Genomic DNA, 17,564 nt, shown 5'->3' on the forward strand with positions numbered 1-17,564 from the left:
TACAGTTTTTTGTTTTTTGTCAGTTGTGGGGCCTGAACTCTGGGCCTGGGCACTGTCCTTGAGCTCTTCAGCTCAAGGACAGCACTCTATCATTTGAGCCACAGTATCATTTCCAGTTTGCTGTTGGTTAACTGGAGATAAGCCTCTCATGGACTTTCCTTGCCTGGGCTGGCTTTGAACTGTGATCCTCAGATCTCAGCCTGCTGAGTAGCTAGGATTACATGTGTGAACCACTGGCACCCAGCTGAGATACATCTCTAAATAAAGAAAATTTGCTAAATTTTGGTTAACTAATCAAATACCTTGACAAAACCTGTAGGTTTTTATCTATGGAAAGTTATGTTTTATTGAGCAACCACAAATAAGAATGTAGTGAACAGTATAATCACTCCAGGGTACAAGTACACATTCCAGGTAGTTTTCTACCCACCCACGAATGATTTCACTTTTTTCCCTTCCATTAAACATGGTTTTAGTGAGTCCTCACCAATTAGCAAAGATGAGAAAAATACTGGCATTATCTATTTTAGAGCTTCTAAGCATAATCCATTCCCCAATGATAGGCTGAAAAGGGACTGGGAAGGTAGCTCAGTGGTAGAGTGCTTGCCTCCCATGCATGAGGCCCTGGGTTCTATTCCTCAGTACCACATAAACAGAAAGAAGCCAGAAGTGGCTCTGTGGTAGAGCACTAGTCTTGAGCTGAAGAGGTGTGGGACAGCGCCCAGGCCCAGAGTTCAAACCTCACAACCAGTTAAAAGAAAAGAAAAGAAAAAAAGTTAGGCTGAAAAGTTATGAGAGAATTTTGGGCTGGAAATGTGGCGCTGTGGTTCAGGTGGCAGAGTGCTAGCCTTGAGCTGAAGAGGTGAGGGACAGCACCCAGGCCCAGATTTCAAACCCCACGACCAGCAAAAAACAAAGGAAGAAAGAAAGAAAAAAAGATAGGCTGAAAAGTCATTTATAAGATAATTTGGGGCTAGAAATGTGGCTTAGTGGTAAGAGTGCTTGCCTTGCATGCATGAAGCCCTGAGTTCAATTCCTCGGTACCACATAACCAGAAAAAGCCAGAAGTGGAGCTGTGGCTCAAGTGGTAGGGTGCTAACCTTGAGCAAAAGAAGCGGGACAGTTCCCATGCCCTGTATTCAAGCCCCAGGACTGGCCAAAAAAAAAAAAAAGATAAAGCTTTCTGTAATCTTTTTTTTTTTGGTTATGGGGCTTGAACTCAGGACCTGGGCTGGGCCTTGAGCTATTTTTGCTCAAGGCTAGCGCCCTATCATTTTGAGGCACAGCTCCACTTCCCATTTTGGAGTTAATTGGAGATAGAGCCTCAAGGATTTTCCTGCTGGCTTAGAACTGTGATCCTCAGATCTCAGCCTCCTAAGATGTGCAATTTCGACTATAGAGAAAGTTACATTTCAGTCATTACAATTGTGACAAAGTTTGTATACTTGTCACTTTAATAAATAGCTAAAGTAAAAATTTGAAAGATGATGAGTATTATGCTGTGATAGGAAAAAACTCAACCATGATGAATTTTTAAACACCATAGCAAGGCAAATCTTTTACTATCAGCAAGCAAAGAATAATCTCTAAAAGAAAACAAAAGAACAATTTTCTCTAATTATACATCAGAGGATTAGTTATAAGATTACAGCAAGAAAGCATATTTTTATAAAATTCAAAATGATTAATGATTGATTTCATAACCAATTAGTAAGGAATAAAGTTTCAAATTAACAACAAATTTGGAGTATTAGAACAACCAGTTCTAGGATTCAAAAGCATATGCAAGTGTCCAAGTCAACCTCTATTGAATAAGAAAATTTATTTGAATTCCAGACAGTTTTTACAGCAAAGCTCATTAAGCAGGCAGCCACATATACATAATTTCGTGCTTTGGAATAGCACCAGCAAATCTACAGGAATTTACAGAAGCAGCAAAAATCTAGGATCAGCACAAGAGTTACAAATACTTACTAAAAGCACAACAACGCATCTTGCCTCTCATGTTATCTTTCAAAGAGAATTAAAAAAAAAAACATGCTATGGGTGCCATGGAAGCAAGGCTATACTTCTATTCAATGGAAAATTAAATTAAGAATGTTTCACAGAGATTTTTATTTCACTGCTTTTGATTTTGATAAATCCTTTAAGACAAAAATTTCATTAGGCAGAGACCACTATTTTGTTATAATTCTTACAAAAATACTTTAAATAATCTTCAAATATTATCTGACTATAAATTTGTTGGTTTTTGTTGAACTCAGGATCTGGACACTGTCCTTAAGCTTCTTTTGCTTGAGGCTAGCCCTGTATCACTTGAGCCACAGCTCTATTTCTGGTCTTTTCAGTAGTTTATTGGAGATAAAAGTCTCACAGACTTTCTGGCCCTAGCTAGCTTCCAACTGCTATCTTCAGATCTCAAGTCTTCTGAGTAGTTAAGATTATAGGCAGGAGCCACCAGCTCCTGGCTGACTATAACTTTTAAGAAATAAAACTAGTATTTTCTAAATTCAAAAGTAGTTCTTGCATACTAAAAATGATTTATTATAGTAATCTGACATTGTTAATATAAGGTCTGAGACTTTGTACATATTTTAATTCATTATTTTACTGCCGACGAACAATTTCAAATATTTGTAAGAGAACAGTACAGAGTAAGTTTCTCTCAAGAGAGAAGTTAATCAAGAGCAAGTTAATAATTAAACGGAAACCTTTTGCATATCATTTTTAAGAATGGGAAGTGTGTTATATACCATTTTAATAGGTTTGGTATTACTTTCCTTGTGGGGACATGACACATATAGCACTTTCATTTTGAAAAATATACACTGGTTCTGTTATCTGTCTCTTCTAAAGCATTTAGATTGCAACAAATGTATCATGTTTTGCCGAAACAAAAAATGACATCATTGAAGGGAATCACTCCTACAAATGTAAGTGGAGTTGAAAAGACCAATCAATGACTAGGAAACTATAGTTTAGATCTAGCAACAATTTACAATGGATTTTTTTTTTTTTTTTGGTCGGTCCTGGGGTCTGACCTCTGTGCCTGGGTGCTGTCCCTCAGCTCTTCAGCTCAAGGCTAGCGCTCTACCACTTGAGCCATAGTGCCACTTCCGGCTTTTTCTGCTTATGTGGTGCATGCATGGTAAGCACTCTACCACTGAGCCACCTTCCCAGACCTACAATGACTTTTCATAATTAAAAAGAAATATATAAAATCTGTTTTTATTTATTATTTTCATACGTTAACAACCCTTCTTGGTTAGCTGCAGAATTTTAGCTTCTATCCCCATCTAGTCTTGCGCATGACCATAGATCTGAGCCCACAAGTAATTTACTGATTCTGTATGAAAGCAGATGGGCATGTGAATTAGTACAGTGGCACCATACTTTGAGCAACTTGGTTTCACTTTTTTTTTTTTTTTTTTTAACTTTTAGGGAAATGCATGGTATTCTTGCTGCATTCTTAAGTTACCTCTCGGTAAATGCTGAGGAAACATTCTCAGGCTCATCATACCCATATTCACCCAGATGTTAGACTGTTGTGTCCGAGTTGCAGGCTGCTGTCTTAGGAAGAGAAGATGTCGAGGAAACAATTCCAGCTCTGGAATGTCTGTCTTGCTATTCTTGATCACCTATGTTGTGAAAGATAAAAAGTGATCAAGGCTACAAGAATCAAACCTTGCCATTTTAATCTTAATTCTGAAATATGTTTATTACTTTTTTTTTTTGGGGGGGGGTCCGGTTGTGGGGCCTGAACTCTGGGTCTGGGCGCTGTCCCTCAGCTCTTCAGCTCAAGGCTAGCGCTCTACCACTTGAGCCATGGCGCCACTTCCGGATTTTTTTCTTTTTGCTTATGTGGTGTGAGGAATCGAATCCAGGGCCTCAGGCATGCAAGGCAAGCGCTCTACCACTGAGCTACCTCCCCAGCCCTATTTTTTGCTTTTTGGTGGCATAGGGATTTGAACTCAGGATTGCAGCTTACTAAGCTGTCTCTAGCCCTGCTTTTTGCAGATTACTCTGGAGATGGTAGTCGTTTACCAGGATTGTGCTCAACTCTATCCTCTAGATTTCAGAATTCTCAGTAGCTAGGATTACAGGCATGAGCTACCATTGCTAGCATGAAATTTATTGATTTATTTATTTATTTTTTATTGTGAAAATACCGTAAAGAGGGGTTACAATTACACGGGCAAGATAATGAGTACATGTCTTATCAAGCATTGTTATTGTTGTTTCCTCCTTTGTTTCCCCTTCCCATCCCTTCCTACCATCCCGCTCCTCGGCCCCCCTCCCGCCAAAGTTGTTAAATTCGTTTTTCTACATTAATGACTTGTACATCTCATTTTTGCAATAGTGAAATGTATTTTTATTTTGTAAATTGTGTGTGTGTGTGTGTGTGTGTGTGTGTGTGTGTGTGTGTGTGTGTGTGCGCGTGCGCACACGCGCGCATTTGGGGTTTTTGTGTATGTTTGTTTTGCTAGTCATGGGGCTTGAACTCAGGACCCTAGGCACTGTGTCTGAGCCTCTTTACACTCAAGGTTAGTGCTCTAGCAGGGCGCTGGCGGCTCACGCCTGTAATCCTAGCTACTCAGGAGGCTGAGATCTGAGGATCGCGGTTCAAAGCCAGCCCAGGCAAGAAAGACGGTGAGACTCCTCTCTCCAATAAACCACCAGAAAACCGGAAGTGGCGCTGTAGCTCAAGTGGTAGAGCACTTGCCTTGAGCTGAAGAGCTGAGGAACAGCGCCCAGGCCCAGAGTTCAAGCCCCACGACCAACAAAAAAAAAAAAAAAGGTTAGTGCTCTACTACTTGGGCCACAGTATCACTTTGCTTTTTCTGAGTAGTTTATTGAAGACTTTTCTGCCCAGGCTGGCTTTGAACCATGATCCTCAGATCTCAGCCTCCTGAGTAGCTAGGATTACAGGCATGAGCCACCAGCATCCAGCTTAAAGTATATTTTTATTACCGTACAAAGTGGTTATAATTCAACAAATTTAAACTAAAATGCTGAGTAAGTTCATTGCCTATATTTAATGAAATTCACATATTTATGTCACATCGGTTTTAATATGTCAGGTTCCTCCCTAATCCTAAACTCATTTCAAAGACTAGAATTACTTCAAAGAATTTTCTGCCCTTATCCATATAACTAGTTACAAGTAAAAAAAAAAACCATGAAAGTATTCATATCAGTATTTAGACAGGCTTTCTCTCTCTCTCTCTCTCTTTTTTGGTCTGTCATGGGGCTTGAACTCTGGGCCTGGGTGCTGTCCCTGAGCTCTTCAGATCAAGACAAGCACTCTACCACCTGGGCCACAGTGCCACTCCTGGTTTTCTGGTAGTTAATTGGAGATAAGAGTCTCATGGACTTTCCTGCCTGGCCTGGCTTTGAACTGTGATCTCAACCACCTGAGTAGCTAGGATTACAGGCGTGAGCCACCAGCACCCAGCTAGATAGACTCTATTGCTCAAAATCTGGAAGTTTATACTATTCCCAGCAATGTATGAGTATACATCCCCACTTTGTTAAAATATAAATTTTCTTAAAATTTTATTTACAATTTTTATTTAATTAATCTATTATGAGTAATGATAAAACTGTGCCATGTAAAAATTATTTGCTATACTTGTGATTCATGATATGGGGGCATGCTATATAGTCTATGAGCATTCTACAAAGGCCCAGCTAGCCTTAGACTCTTGAGTCTTAGCATTACAAGTGTGTACTACAATATCTGGCTTTGTTCAAATGACTAAAAAATTGGATGCATAAAACTCACGTTTAAAATTGTTGAAATAGAGCCAGGCACTGGTGGCTCATGCCTGTAATCCTAGCTACTCAAGAGGCTGAGATCTGAAAAATCTTGGTTTGAAACAGCCTGGGTAGAGCACTAGCGTTGTCCACAAACGCTCAATAACAGCTCCTAAGCCCTGAGTTTAAGCTCCATGAGCGACAAAAAAAAAAAAAATTGTTGAAATATGATTGTAAAGTAAATCCTTTCAAGCTGGGTGCTGGTGGCTCACACCTGTAATCCTAGCTACTCAGGAGGCTGAGATCTGAGAATCACGATTCAAAGCCAGCCCGGACTTCGTGAGACTCTTATCACCAATAAACCACTAGAAAACCAGAAGTGGCGCTGTGGCTCAAGCGCTCACCTTGAGCTGAAGAACTGAGGGACAGCACCCAAGCCCAGAGGTTAAGCCCCACGATCAAGTAAAAAAAAAAAAAGTAAATCTTTTCAAATAACCTATTTATTAATCCAGATATAGGTAAACATTTATATCAACATATGATTTCATGTTTTTTTGTGCCAGTCCTGGGGCTTGAACTCAGAGCTTGGGCACTGTCCGAGGGTTTGTTTTGTTTCGTTTTTGCTCAAGACTAGCGCTTAAGCCACAGCTCCTCTTTCAGCCTTTTTAGTGGCTAAGTGAAGAAAAAGAGTCTTACAAATTTTCCTGCCCAGGGTTGGCTTCAAACAGTGATCCTCAGTTCTTAGCTTCTTGAGTAGCTAGGATCACAGGTGTGAGCTACCCGCACCTCATTTCATGCTTTTAAGATTAGCACAGTACCAGTTTTATATCCTAACAGGACCATCATGGTTAATACTTAACTCTTTGAAACAGAAAATTCTACAGAATCTTTAACAAAAGATCCTCTTCTATGCTACTTATATAAGACATTATTAGCTATACTTACTGGTCTAGGTAGGGCCAGATTTGCTCCATACCAGTGATAAAGTGCTCTCCATACAGGTTCTGGAACCATTTCATAATCTCTTCCATGGATCAGCTGGGGAGTTCGTTTTAATCGTCCTCCTTCTAATGTTAATGATGTGGCCTTACAAAGAATGAAATGTAAGTATTGGTTCTTAATATTATAAAGTCTTGGATACTAACAAAACAGACATATCATATGTCACCAAGTAGTTGCTTCTGATAACCAACCTACCAACCCTCCCTTCCTTCCTTTTTAAGTGGTTTTGAAGACCTATGGCCTCCTGCTTCATATCACTGAGACATATATCCCCAGTCTAGAAAATTGATGTTCATTTATTTATTTTGTGGCACTAGGGGTTGAACTATTTAATTTTCTTTTTCTTTTTTATTTTTTTAAATCCTGGGGATCAAACCCAAGAAGCTGTACTTGCAAGGCAAGCACTTTGCCACTGACCTACATCCCAGCCCAGAAATGTGGCTTTTCAAGGGGAAACTTTGGGAATGAAATCCCATATATATTTCAATATTTCACAGTAGCTATTCAAGAATGAAAGTATTTCTGAGGCTCACTATCCTACTTCAAATATGAAGTCACAGACTTTTCTCACAGAAATGTACTATGCAAAGAAATTTCCATCTACTATTGAATTGTATGTGTTACTCTAATTGAAATCGGCATTTTTTATATGCTAACTCTCTAAAATATAATTTATTGGCAACATAAAAATAATTTAGGGGTAGCAATTGTCCAAAAAGAAATGTACTCTTTACCTGCCTTAGTAACTGTAACTCCTCTGTAATCACCTTTATAATAATAATGAAAAAAATCTGTTTAAAGTGAGTAATTTTAACATTCAATATCAAATTACCTACCTTTACTGGTTCTTGAGTTACTAGTGGCTGGTTATCAATAGCTCCTGGTTTCTGAGGATTAAGGTGTAACAGAATATTCCCATTGGCTCCTAGCAAACACTGGTTGTTATTGTCAGAAGTGTTATGTTGTCGAGCAAAGCATATATCTGTCCCTGGTGTGGCAGAATACAAAAAGCCTATAAGGGAAAAGAGTATGCAGCTTCTTATTTTTAGATATTATACATATATAGATTGAAGATATATAAACTCAAATGTCCATGTTAAGTTGATATTATTAGTTTTGATAATAATAAATTTCAATAGTTTTAAGTTCTAATAAATGTGTAAATGATAGGCGAGGCAGTAGGGAAGATAACATTAAGTAAAATAAAAGCTTTCAAAATTATTACCAAATGAGTTATTTGGTCATTCTTCAAGACTATCTAATAATTTATGGTGAGAATTACAAATCCCCTGACAAAAAGGAAAGAGATTTGGCTAAGTACATGGGCTAGTTGTTCTTAAATTCTTTCTTCTACCTCCAAATGTTTTAAATACTCTTGATATAATTATAATATATTGCAACAGGAAGTAGCTAATCTAAAGGGAAGAAGACAACTCCAACAAAAAAATGTTATTCCTTAATGTATCTGTTTAAAAAGAAGGCACGGTTTTTTATAAAAAGATGTTTTTATTAGCATGCATTAGTTGTACAAGGGGGCAGGTTTCATTATGACATTTCTACACATGAATACAATGTGTTCTGATCAAATTTTGCCCCTCTATCATTCTCCCTTATCCCTTTCCCACTTCCAAAACAATTTATAGGTTTTACTGTTCTATTTATATGCAAATAAAGTACTGAAATCATATTAGAAAGCATGATCTTTACAATAGGAAAATATGCACAGAGAAAAGATTCACGATGGCTTAGAATTGTGAATCTCATGTGGTTATAAGGTATTTCAACTCGTTATTCCTGTGTAAATTTCTTTTCTTCTTTGTTGGTATAAAGGCTTGAACTCAAGGCTTTGCACTCTTGCTCAGCTGTGTTCTACAACTTGAGCTACACCTTCAACCCAAGTTTTTGCTAGTTTAATGGAGATAAAGTCTCACGGATATTTCTGCCAGGACTGGCTTTAAACTATGATCTTCCAGGTCTTAGCCTCAATAGTCAGGATTAGGAGTTGTATCAGCCACTGACACCCAGTTTAAACTTCCTAGTATAAATTACTTTGTAACCTTCTACTTGTGGTAACAGAGCAAATACAGTGAGCACATACTAAACCAACCTTAGATATAATCTGTTTGGGGCTGGAGTATTGCTCAGTGGCAAAATGTTCACTCAGAATGCATCACATCCTAGGGTTCAATTTCCAGAATTAAAAGAAAAAAGTAACTTGTCAAAGCTGATCAGAGTACTTCTAACACTGTTAAGTGATCCTTAGAGAAAAAAAATAGTAGATTCTACAATAAACTTTGTAGGAAAAGGGTAACTTTGACAATTTTCTTATTTTCTTCATAGGAAGGAGAAAAATGTCCAAGAGGAAATAACAGAATAACAATAAATGTCCTGCTAATTTAGCAGAAAAACAGGGATCATCTCAATTCAGTTGGGTGACAATACCAAAGCATCTTCCTCAGAAGTATATAGCTACTACTTTATATTTTGTAAATACAAAGGACTAAAGGAAATTACTTATTATTTTATTATTATTTTAACAAAATATTCTCCAAATTCAGATCCAAAGTGTCCATACAATCTGGTAAGAGGGTTCATTTAATCTAAGAAGGTTCTAGAAATAGAATATTTTACTTTCTCACTTGTCTTTGCAAATCTAAATTTATTGACAAAAAAGACTGAATAGGTAAGTAGAGCTATAATTAATGGAAAATTAAAAAAATTTCACAAGACTAATAAAGTACAATGTAGAAAAAGTTTATCTGTAAGGCTGCTAATATATCTAATAATATTAAAGTGGACTATTTCATTCAAAACTTTTTCTGTGAATGGAAGGCTGAAGCCTAGCACCCCACCCACTACACTCTACCAAAGCTGGCTCAATTTAAAATTAACCATGATTAATTTTAATAGAAGTCAAGTCATATTTACCACTGCCTGCAGATTCTGAGGCTTCAGATGCAGTAGAAATGTTGTCTGAAAACTTTTCTTCTGAGGTATTCATGTAACTGAGGTTACCTCCAATTCTATCATCACCCTGCTCTATAGGATGTACTGCTGCACCAAACGAAAATTTTCCTCCATTCATAACAGATGAGGGCTCAATTACAACAGGGTTGGCATCCTAAGATTACAAAGTCAGAGAATAATCAAAAATGAATGATCTGAAACTATAACTTTTAAAAGATGAACCTCAAAAAATCAATCTCACAATTATTTATTATTTCATCTTCCTGGGGCTAGCAAGAGTCATTTAAAAACATTCAAAGCCACACTAAGAATATAAAGCCAGAAAAGTACTTCAAAATAAAGACTGGTGCTTTACTCTAATATTCCTATTCTCTATCTATAGTCAACATTATCTACCTGCAAGATCCCTAAAGTCATTTGCTTACCTTTATTACCTTAATTCCAAAGTACATGACTGTCAAATTAATACATTTTTACATTGGGAAACACTTGTGCTGGGAATGTAGCTAAGTGGTAGATTGCTAACATATGGGAGATGCTGAGTTTAATCCCCAGAACCAGAAAATCAAACGAAAACAACAAAAAACAACCCTCTCTCCTCCCTCTTCCCCTCTGCACGCCCCCCTGCAAAAAAAAAAAAAAGCCCCATGGGGGATTGGAGGAGGAGAGAACAGACCTAGTTATTTAGGGAGTTCAAGGCCAACCCAGGCTATATGAGATTTGTCTCCAAAAAATACAGAAATGCTGGGCACCAGTGGCTCACACCTGTAATCTTAGCTACGCAGAGGCTGAGATTTGAGGATTACAGTTCAAAGCCAGCTCAGGCAGGAAAATCCATTAAACTCTTATCTCCAATTAACCACCAGAAAATTGGCAGTGGCTCTGTGGCTCAAGTGGTAGAGCATTCACATTGAGCTGAAGAACTCAGGGACAGCACCCAGGCCCAGAGTTCAAGCCCCACGACCGACCAAAAACAAAAAGCAGAAATAACTATTATCCTCAATCCTCCCCCAAATATAAATAACCCCTGCTTTCATTTTCCACTATTCATGGAGAGAATTAAAAATCTAGTTATTTGACCTTTTTATGTAAAAATACAAATGTTTCTGAAAAATAATAGCCAAACTAGTATACTATGAAAATAAAAAGCAGGGCTGGGAAAGTGGCTCAGTGGTAGAGTGCTTGCCTTGCATGCATGAGGCCCCGGGTTCGATTCCTCAGCACCACATAAGCAAAAAGGAAAAAAAATAAGCCGGAAGTGGCGCTGTGGCTCAAGTGGTAGAGCGCTAGCCTTGAGCTGAAGAGCTGAGGGATAGCGCCCAGGTCTAGAGTTCAGGCCCCATAACTGGACCAAAAAAAAAAAGAAAGAGCAATTTTAAAAATAAAATCATCTTTTACAAGTAAAAACAATGCCCCACAAACCTACACACATTTGAAAACTTTAGCTGCAAAAGGAAAAGGATTGAAGAACAATAAAATAGATAATAAAATTGGTTACCAAGATCAATACTAAATAATGACACAACAGAGAAAATTAAATTATAAAAATTTTGGTTAGGAACAATATGCCAAATACAGTAATGCTATATACCAACTATCTCTCTATAAATGGAGACATTTGACTTCTGGCATTATTCTTTTCAGTTTTCCAATTGTGGAAAAATAAACTTTCAAATTAGACTCCGTAATATTAAAGCTTGAGAATGTTTTCCTTAACTCTTTAACTAGAAGAATTGATTACCTTGTAAAAATTGAATTCTAATATTGAATATGAAATTTCTTTTTTTTTTTTTTTTTGGGTCCAGTAGTAGGGCCTGAACTCTGGGCCTGGGCACTGTCCCTCAGCTCTTCAGCTCAAGGCTAGTGCTCTACCACTTGAGCCACAGAGCCACTTCTGGCTTTTTGCTTATGTGGTGCTGAGGAATCGAACCCAGGGCCTCATGCATGCAAGGCAAGCACTCTACCACTGAGCCACCTTCCCAGGCCCTCTTTTTTTTTTTTTTTTTTTTGAGTCCGGTCATGGGGCCTGAACTCTGGGCCTGGGCGCTGTCCCTCAACATTTCAGCTCAAGGCTAGCACTCTACCACTTAAGCCACAGCGCCACTTCCAGCTTTTTTCTTTTTTGCTTAGGTGGTGCTGAGGAATCGAACCCAGGGCCTCTGGCATGCAAGGCAAGCGCTCTACCACTGAGCCACCTTCCCAGCCCTGAATATGAAATTTCTTAAATAGGTAATTACCCTTTCTTACCAACAGCCTCCAACATTTCAATGGAAAAGATGAACTAATGAAGGACAATATAAATGATATAGTTGAAAGAATACATCCTCTAAACTGTTTAGGCTGGATCCAGATCTTCTACTCTGAGGAAGACATTAAGGCTTCTTTTTCATTTAGCACTAAGTTCCTCATAGAAAATATGGTTACAATATCATTTTCCACACAGGGATGCTGTGAGAATTGAGATATGAGTGGCCTAATATACACAAATACCCTGTGTCTAATATTACCTTTCTTGCAGGATGTTGAAAGTAAATAAATTTATGTAGAAGTTTATACACAGAATCTAATCATATAAATATTACATTTCAATTTTTTCAATGTTTATCTAAGTTGGAACATTTCATTACTGGTCATTAGTTATACAAGGTCTGATGGAGTTGGAATTCCTTTGACAAACACAAGATAATAGGAATCTAACTCACGTATTTGACATATTCTTTCCACTGTTGCCACCACTGCATGGAGATGATAAACCAATTGTGTCCTGGCTGCAGACCATACCTGCTTTCTCGTTCTAACCATCCTCTGTACATACAAAAGAAATTCAGTACATCAAATGAAGTTGTGTGAAACAAAGGACAAGACCCACACTTACCATTAGAAGTTCTACCAAACAGATATATTTGGGAGACAATGTCATAAGTTCAATTAGTGAAACATTGTTTCCCTTGAAAAGCCAACTTCCATAGTAATAGAGACTATAGAGATTTGTCTCCAAAAAATACAGAAATGCCAGGTACCGATGGCTCACACCTGTAATCCTAGCTACTCAGTAGGCTGAGATCTGAGGATCATAGTTCAAAGCCAGCCCGGGCAGGAAAATCCACATAAAAATAATCCCATTTAGGATAATTTATGAAATATCAAGTTTGCCTGTTATAAGTGCACAATCAAGTATTTAAGTAAACATTTATTGTAAAAATGCTGTACAGAGGGGTTACAGTTACATGAGCAAGGTAATGAGTACATATCCTATGGAGCATTGTTGCCTCCTCCTTAGTTTTTCCCCTTCCATCCCTTCCCTCCTACCTCCACAACTACTCCCCCCACCCACTTCCCCACCACTCCCTGCAGTTGTAAAGTTCATTTTCAACATAGTACCTTGTACATCTCATTGTTACAATGGGTCAACCTGTATCCCTAATCATTTTGTTTTTTCCCTCCCCCTCCCCAAATTAGAGAAGCATATATAAAAGATGCAGGGCACCAGCGTGAAATACAGTGAAAACAGGGGTTATACCATGGGGGAGGAACATACAACGAAAAAAAAATCACATAGTACATTATAAATACATTAGAAACAATAGCAAGCAAGAAAAAAATGTTTGTGTCCCTATCTTGGGGTTCATTCTTTTTAACATCATTTTATATGGTCATATGTGCATAGCTTTTAACATATCTAGTCCTAGATATGTACTATTTATTGCAAATAAAGGAAACCATAGGATCTATGTTTCAAAAATACGGAATGTGGGCTGGGATGTAGCTCAGTGGCAAAGCGCTTACCTAGCAAGTGCAACGTCCTGGGTTCGATACCCAGTACCAAAAAAGTCAAGTCGGAAAAAAAAAATACTGAATGCTTCACGAATTTGTGTGTCATCCTTAGGCAGGGGCCATGCTAATCTTCTCTGTATCATTCCAATTTTAATATATGTGCTGCCAAAGCCAGCACAAGTAAACATGTTTATAGATATGTACAACCACTGCCATAAACCAGTTTTGGACTATAGAGAACATTTCAATCAACCCAAAAAGATCACTTAGGCTTCATGCCAGCAGTGACTGCTTTGAACACAGCACAAACACTTTGAGGATGCTACATAACAATCACAACTGTTTGCTACAGAAGTACAACTCCAGTGGCTGAAAGGCACTGTTCCACTCACAATAGTTTCAATAGCTTATTCTGAACCTTTTTTTTTTTGGTGTTGGTCCTGGGGCTTGAACTCAGAGCCTGGACACTGTCTCTAAGATTCTTCTTCTCAAGGCTAGTGCTCTACCACTTGAGCCACAGTGCCACTTTCAGCTTTGAGTAGTTTATTGGCGGTAAGGGTCTCATATACTTTCCTGCTCCGGGTGGCTTCAAACCGTGATGCTCAGATTTCAGCCTTCTGAGTAGATAGGGTTACAGGTGTGAGCCACCGGTGCCCAGATTGTACTAGACTTTCTGACACTGTAAGCCTCAGTGACCTCTCAGTGAACTGTGGAAGACCATGTAGCCATTTCCTCCCATATCAAAGGGGGTGCATTACCCTTGGTGGACCAACAGAAGGCTTGAGACTGGTAAACAGTCATTTACCACCATGACTAGTGACATGAGAGGCTATGTGCCATGACTGTTTCAGATACCTTTGTAACATCTTTTACTGGTTAAGCAGCAGGCTTTGGGTTTACTTTGGGGGCCAGCCAGGAAACACATTCCTGGGCTACCCCCTGAGGTTGCAACATTATGCTGAATAAAAGGCTTATCTTGAGGGATCTTTTCCTGCTCTTGGTCTTTATTATCGATAGACTAGACTGAAGTGTTACCATGAAGAGAGGACAGCAGAACAGAAGGGAAAGTATAGTGGTAGCAAAGGCAGTAGTAGGAGCAGGAGCAGCAGTAACAAGAAGAGGGCAGTTGAAAGGTTCCAGATAGCAGCAAGGGAGGGCAGAAATGACAGAAAACAGAAGAATAGAGACAATATAAAAGTGAAGATGAGATGCTGTGGGCCTGGATCTCTGGAAGAGTTCCAAAGAGGAACCAAGGTCCCAGGGCCAAGGTCTCAGACATGCTAGACCCAAGAGCTATTAACTTCAGCTACATCAAAGGCATATCTCAGTCCGAGCTCTAATAATTCTTGCTGTCAGAGGCCAGGGATTCTGACATCCTAGACCTAAGACTGTATCATTCAGTGCTATAGGACTGATGCTACCAGCACCAAAAGCTTGTACAAGAGCTGCAACACAAAAAGGTGCTGCCTGCTGTTGTCTACTGTTACAGCCCACTGCTGCTAGAAGTAAAGGATTACAAGAGCTACCAAGTGGTAGGTCACTGGTAGTTGAAGCGTAGGGCAATCAGGCCCTTATTTCTGAGGGTTTGGAGCTGTAGGCCTCTAAGTCTGCCAGTCTAGCCCATCTTTGCCTACTTACATGTGTAGAGCAACAGGACCAAGTGAACTGATTTGTAACCATGTTAGGACTTGTATATTGATGGTTTTGCTTTCACTACATGCCATACAATCCACCTCCACTTATCCACCTTATCCAAGGTAGCCTCTACTGCCTCCACCATGGCCATAACCACTCCAGCCGTCAGGCATCCTATACACTGCTCTACTGTAACTGTTCTCTATTCCTATTCTTCCAACAGAGCCATATACTTTCTGATTATCCATTCCATCTCTGTTGTATTCTCCCATTCCAGAACATCCCATTCCAAAGCTGCCTTCATGGACATAATTCAACAAGAGTTCCACTTAGCACTGTTGCATGTTGTTTTTATTGTCAAACATGGGAGTCCACTGGATGTTCATGTGTAACAAAACTGTATACCTACTTGCCATCAGCTCTAATACCAATATTTTGTGATTTAGTGATGAGAAGCAATTAGCAATGTCATTTTCAGTTGCATCTCTTGTTAGGTACAACATTCTGAACTTGCATTTTCAGGTTCACCACAGCCATAGCCTTCTGCACCTTTTTCCAGCTCTTATTTTGTTACCAAAGCCATTGTTCCTATAGCTATAATTATTATAGCTACCACAGTTACCAAAAGCTCCATACTTCCACACTCAACTCCTTAATAAACCTCTCTTCCTCTATGTAATATGGTGTGGATCACTGTCCCAACAATTTTCTTAGTAAATTTTAAAGTTCTTTGTTGTTCTTACTACTTATAAAGATCTCAACATAACTTGAAAGAATTAAAATATTTCTTCTTTGCTACTATCAAATGGCATCTCAGAAAGTTGTACTGTCCTATATCACTAGTGTCATTTGGACCATTATGTATCATAATTAGACTTAAATGCTCCTTTTACCATTACCTGTTGGGTAATGGTAACACAACTCTGGTGGCAAACAGGTCTAATCATGAACAAGAAGTTTACCTCAGGCAGTATTCTCTACAATAGCTAAGGAAGCTTCCAGTTCTCCATTTTATAAATGGATTGTTGAGTTATAGGAGTTTTTTATATATTATTACAACTTCTGGACTCTTACCAGATACATGATTTATAAATATTGTCCCTCATTCTGTAGGTTATTTTTTCAATTATAAGTCAACTATTACTATTATTATTCTTTGTGCGTGTGTGCCAGTCTTGGGGCTTGAACTCAGGGCCTGGGCACTGAATATCAAGGCTAGTGTTGTCCCAGATGAGCCAGGCTCCACTTCTAGATTTTTGGTGGTTAATAAGAGATAAGAGTCTCGGGGCTGGGAAGGTGGCTCAGTGGTAGAGCGCTTGCCTTGCATGCTCGAGGCCCTGGGTTCGATTCCTCAGCACCACATAAGCAAAAAGAAAAAAGCCGGAAGTGGCCCTGTGGCTCAAGTGGTAGAGCGCTAGCCTTGAGCTGAAGAGCTGAGGGACAGCGCCCAGGCCCAGAGTTCAGGCCCCACTACCGGACCCCCCCCCCCCAAAAAAAAGAGTCTCATGAACTTTCCTGCCTAGGCTGGCTTCAAACTGTAATTCTCAAATTTCAACTTCCTGAATTGCTACGATTACAGATATGAATCACTGGTGCCTGGCTAAGACAATTACTGTTGTTGTTGTTGTTGTTGTTATTGTCAGTTATGGGGCTTGAACTCAAGGTCTGGGCACTATACCTGAGCTATTTTTGCTCAAGGTTAGTGAGTGCTCTACAACTTGGAGCCACAGGCCCATATCTGACTTTCTGGTGGTTAACTGAAGAAAAGAGTTTCACAGACTTTCCTGCTTGGGCTGGCTTTGGACCATAATTCTCAGATCTCAGTTCCTGAATAGCTAGGATTATGAGCTACCAGTTCTCAGCTTGGCAATTATTTTTTGATGTATGAAACTTAAAATTTTGATCAAGTGGTCTACCACTGAGCTACATACCCAGCCCTAGTATGGTTTTTTTGTTGTTGTTTTATTTTGTTTTTTTTTTTTTTTTTTGGTCGTGGGGCTTGAACTCTGGGCCTGGGTGATGTTCCTGAGTTCTTCAGCTCAAAGTGAGTGCTCTACCAAGTGAGCCACAGTGCCACCTCCGGTTTTCTGGTGGTTAATTGGAGAGAAGAGTCTCATGAGCTTTCCTATCCAGGCTGGCTTTGAACTGTGATCCTCAGATCTCAGCCTCCTGAGTAGCTAGGATTACAGGTGTGAGCCACCAGTGCTTGGTTCATTTTTTTCCTTTTTAATGCTGGTCCCGAGCTTGAACTCCGGGCCTGAGCAATGTCTCTGAGCTTTTTTTTTTTGCTCAAGGGCAGCACTCTACCACTTGAGCCACAGTGCCACTTCCAGCTTTTTTCTGAGTAGTTTATTGAAGATAAGAGTTTCATGGACTTTTCTGCCTGGGCTAACTTTGAAACACAACCCTCAGATCTCAGAATCCCAAGC

At 39.1% G+C, this 17,564-nt stretch overlaps 1 protein-coding gene and 1 non-coding gene across 5 annotated transcripts in view; both read right to left on the reverse strand.

Moving 5' to 3' along the window:
- The window catches only part of Usp32 (ubiquitin specific peptidase 32), a 163,231-nt gene that overhangs the window by 51,338 nt on the left and 94,329 nt on the right, over positions 1-17,564 (reverse strand). The window contains exons 12-17 of one of the 4 annotated variants that reach the window (XM_042690718.1): positions 12,429-12,531; positions 9,688-9,880; positions 7,596-7,747; positions 6,703-6,843; positions 3,479-3,638; positions 1,975-2,010 (exon numbers count right to left, since the gene is read on the reverse strand). In XM_042690718.1, coding sequence (XP_042546652.1) covers positions 1,975-2,010; positions 3,479-3,638; positions 6,703-6,843; positions 7,596-7,747; positions 9,688-9,880; positions 12,429-12,531 — 785 coding nt within the window. Of the gene's footprint in view, positions 1-1,974; positions 2,011-3,478; positions 3,639-6,702; positions 6,844-7,595; positions 7,772-9,687; positions 9,881-12,428; positions 12,532-17,564 lie in introns of all 4 variants that reach the window. The other 3 variants (XM_042690711.1, XM_042690731.1, XM_042690723.1) reach the window with 3 other exon arrangements.
- LOC122120497 lies at positions 13,572-13,678 on the reverse strand. The gene has a single exon (XR_006149707.1). It is a non-coding gene; the product is annotated as a U6 spliceosomal RNA (small nuclear RNA).

The sequence above is a fragment of the Dipodomys spectabilis genome, unplaced genomic scaffold (assembly GCF_019054845.1).
Source record: "Dipodomys spectabilis isolate Male_0828 unplaced genomic scaffold, ASM1905484v1 ptg000004l, whole genome shotgun sequence".
Lineage (NCBI taxonomy): Eukaryota > Metazoa > Chordata > Mammalia > Rodentia > Heteromyidae > Dipodomys > Dipodomys spectabilis.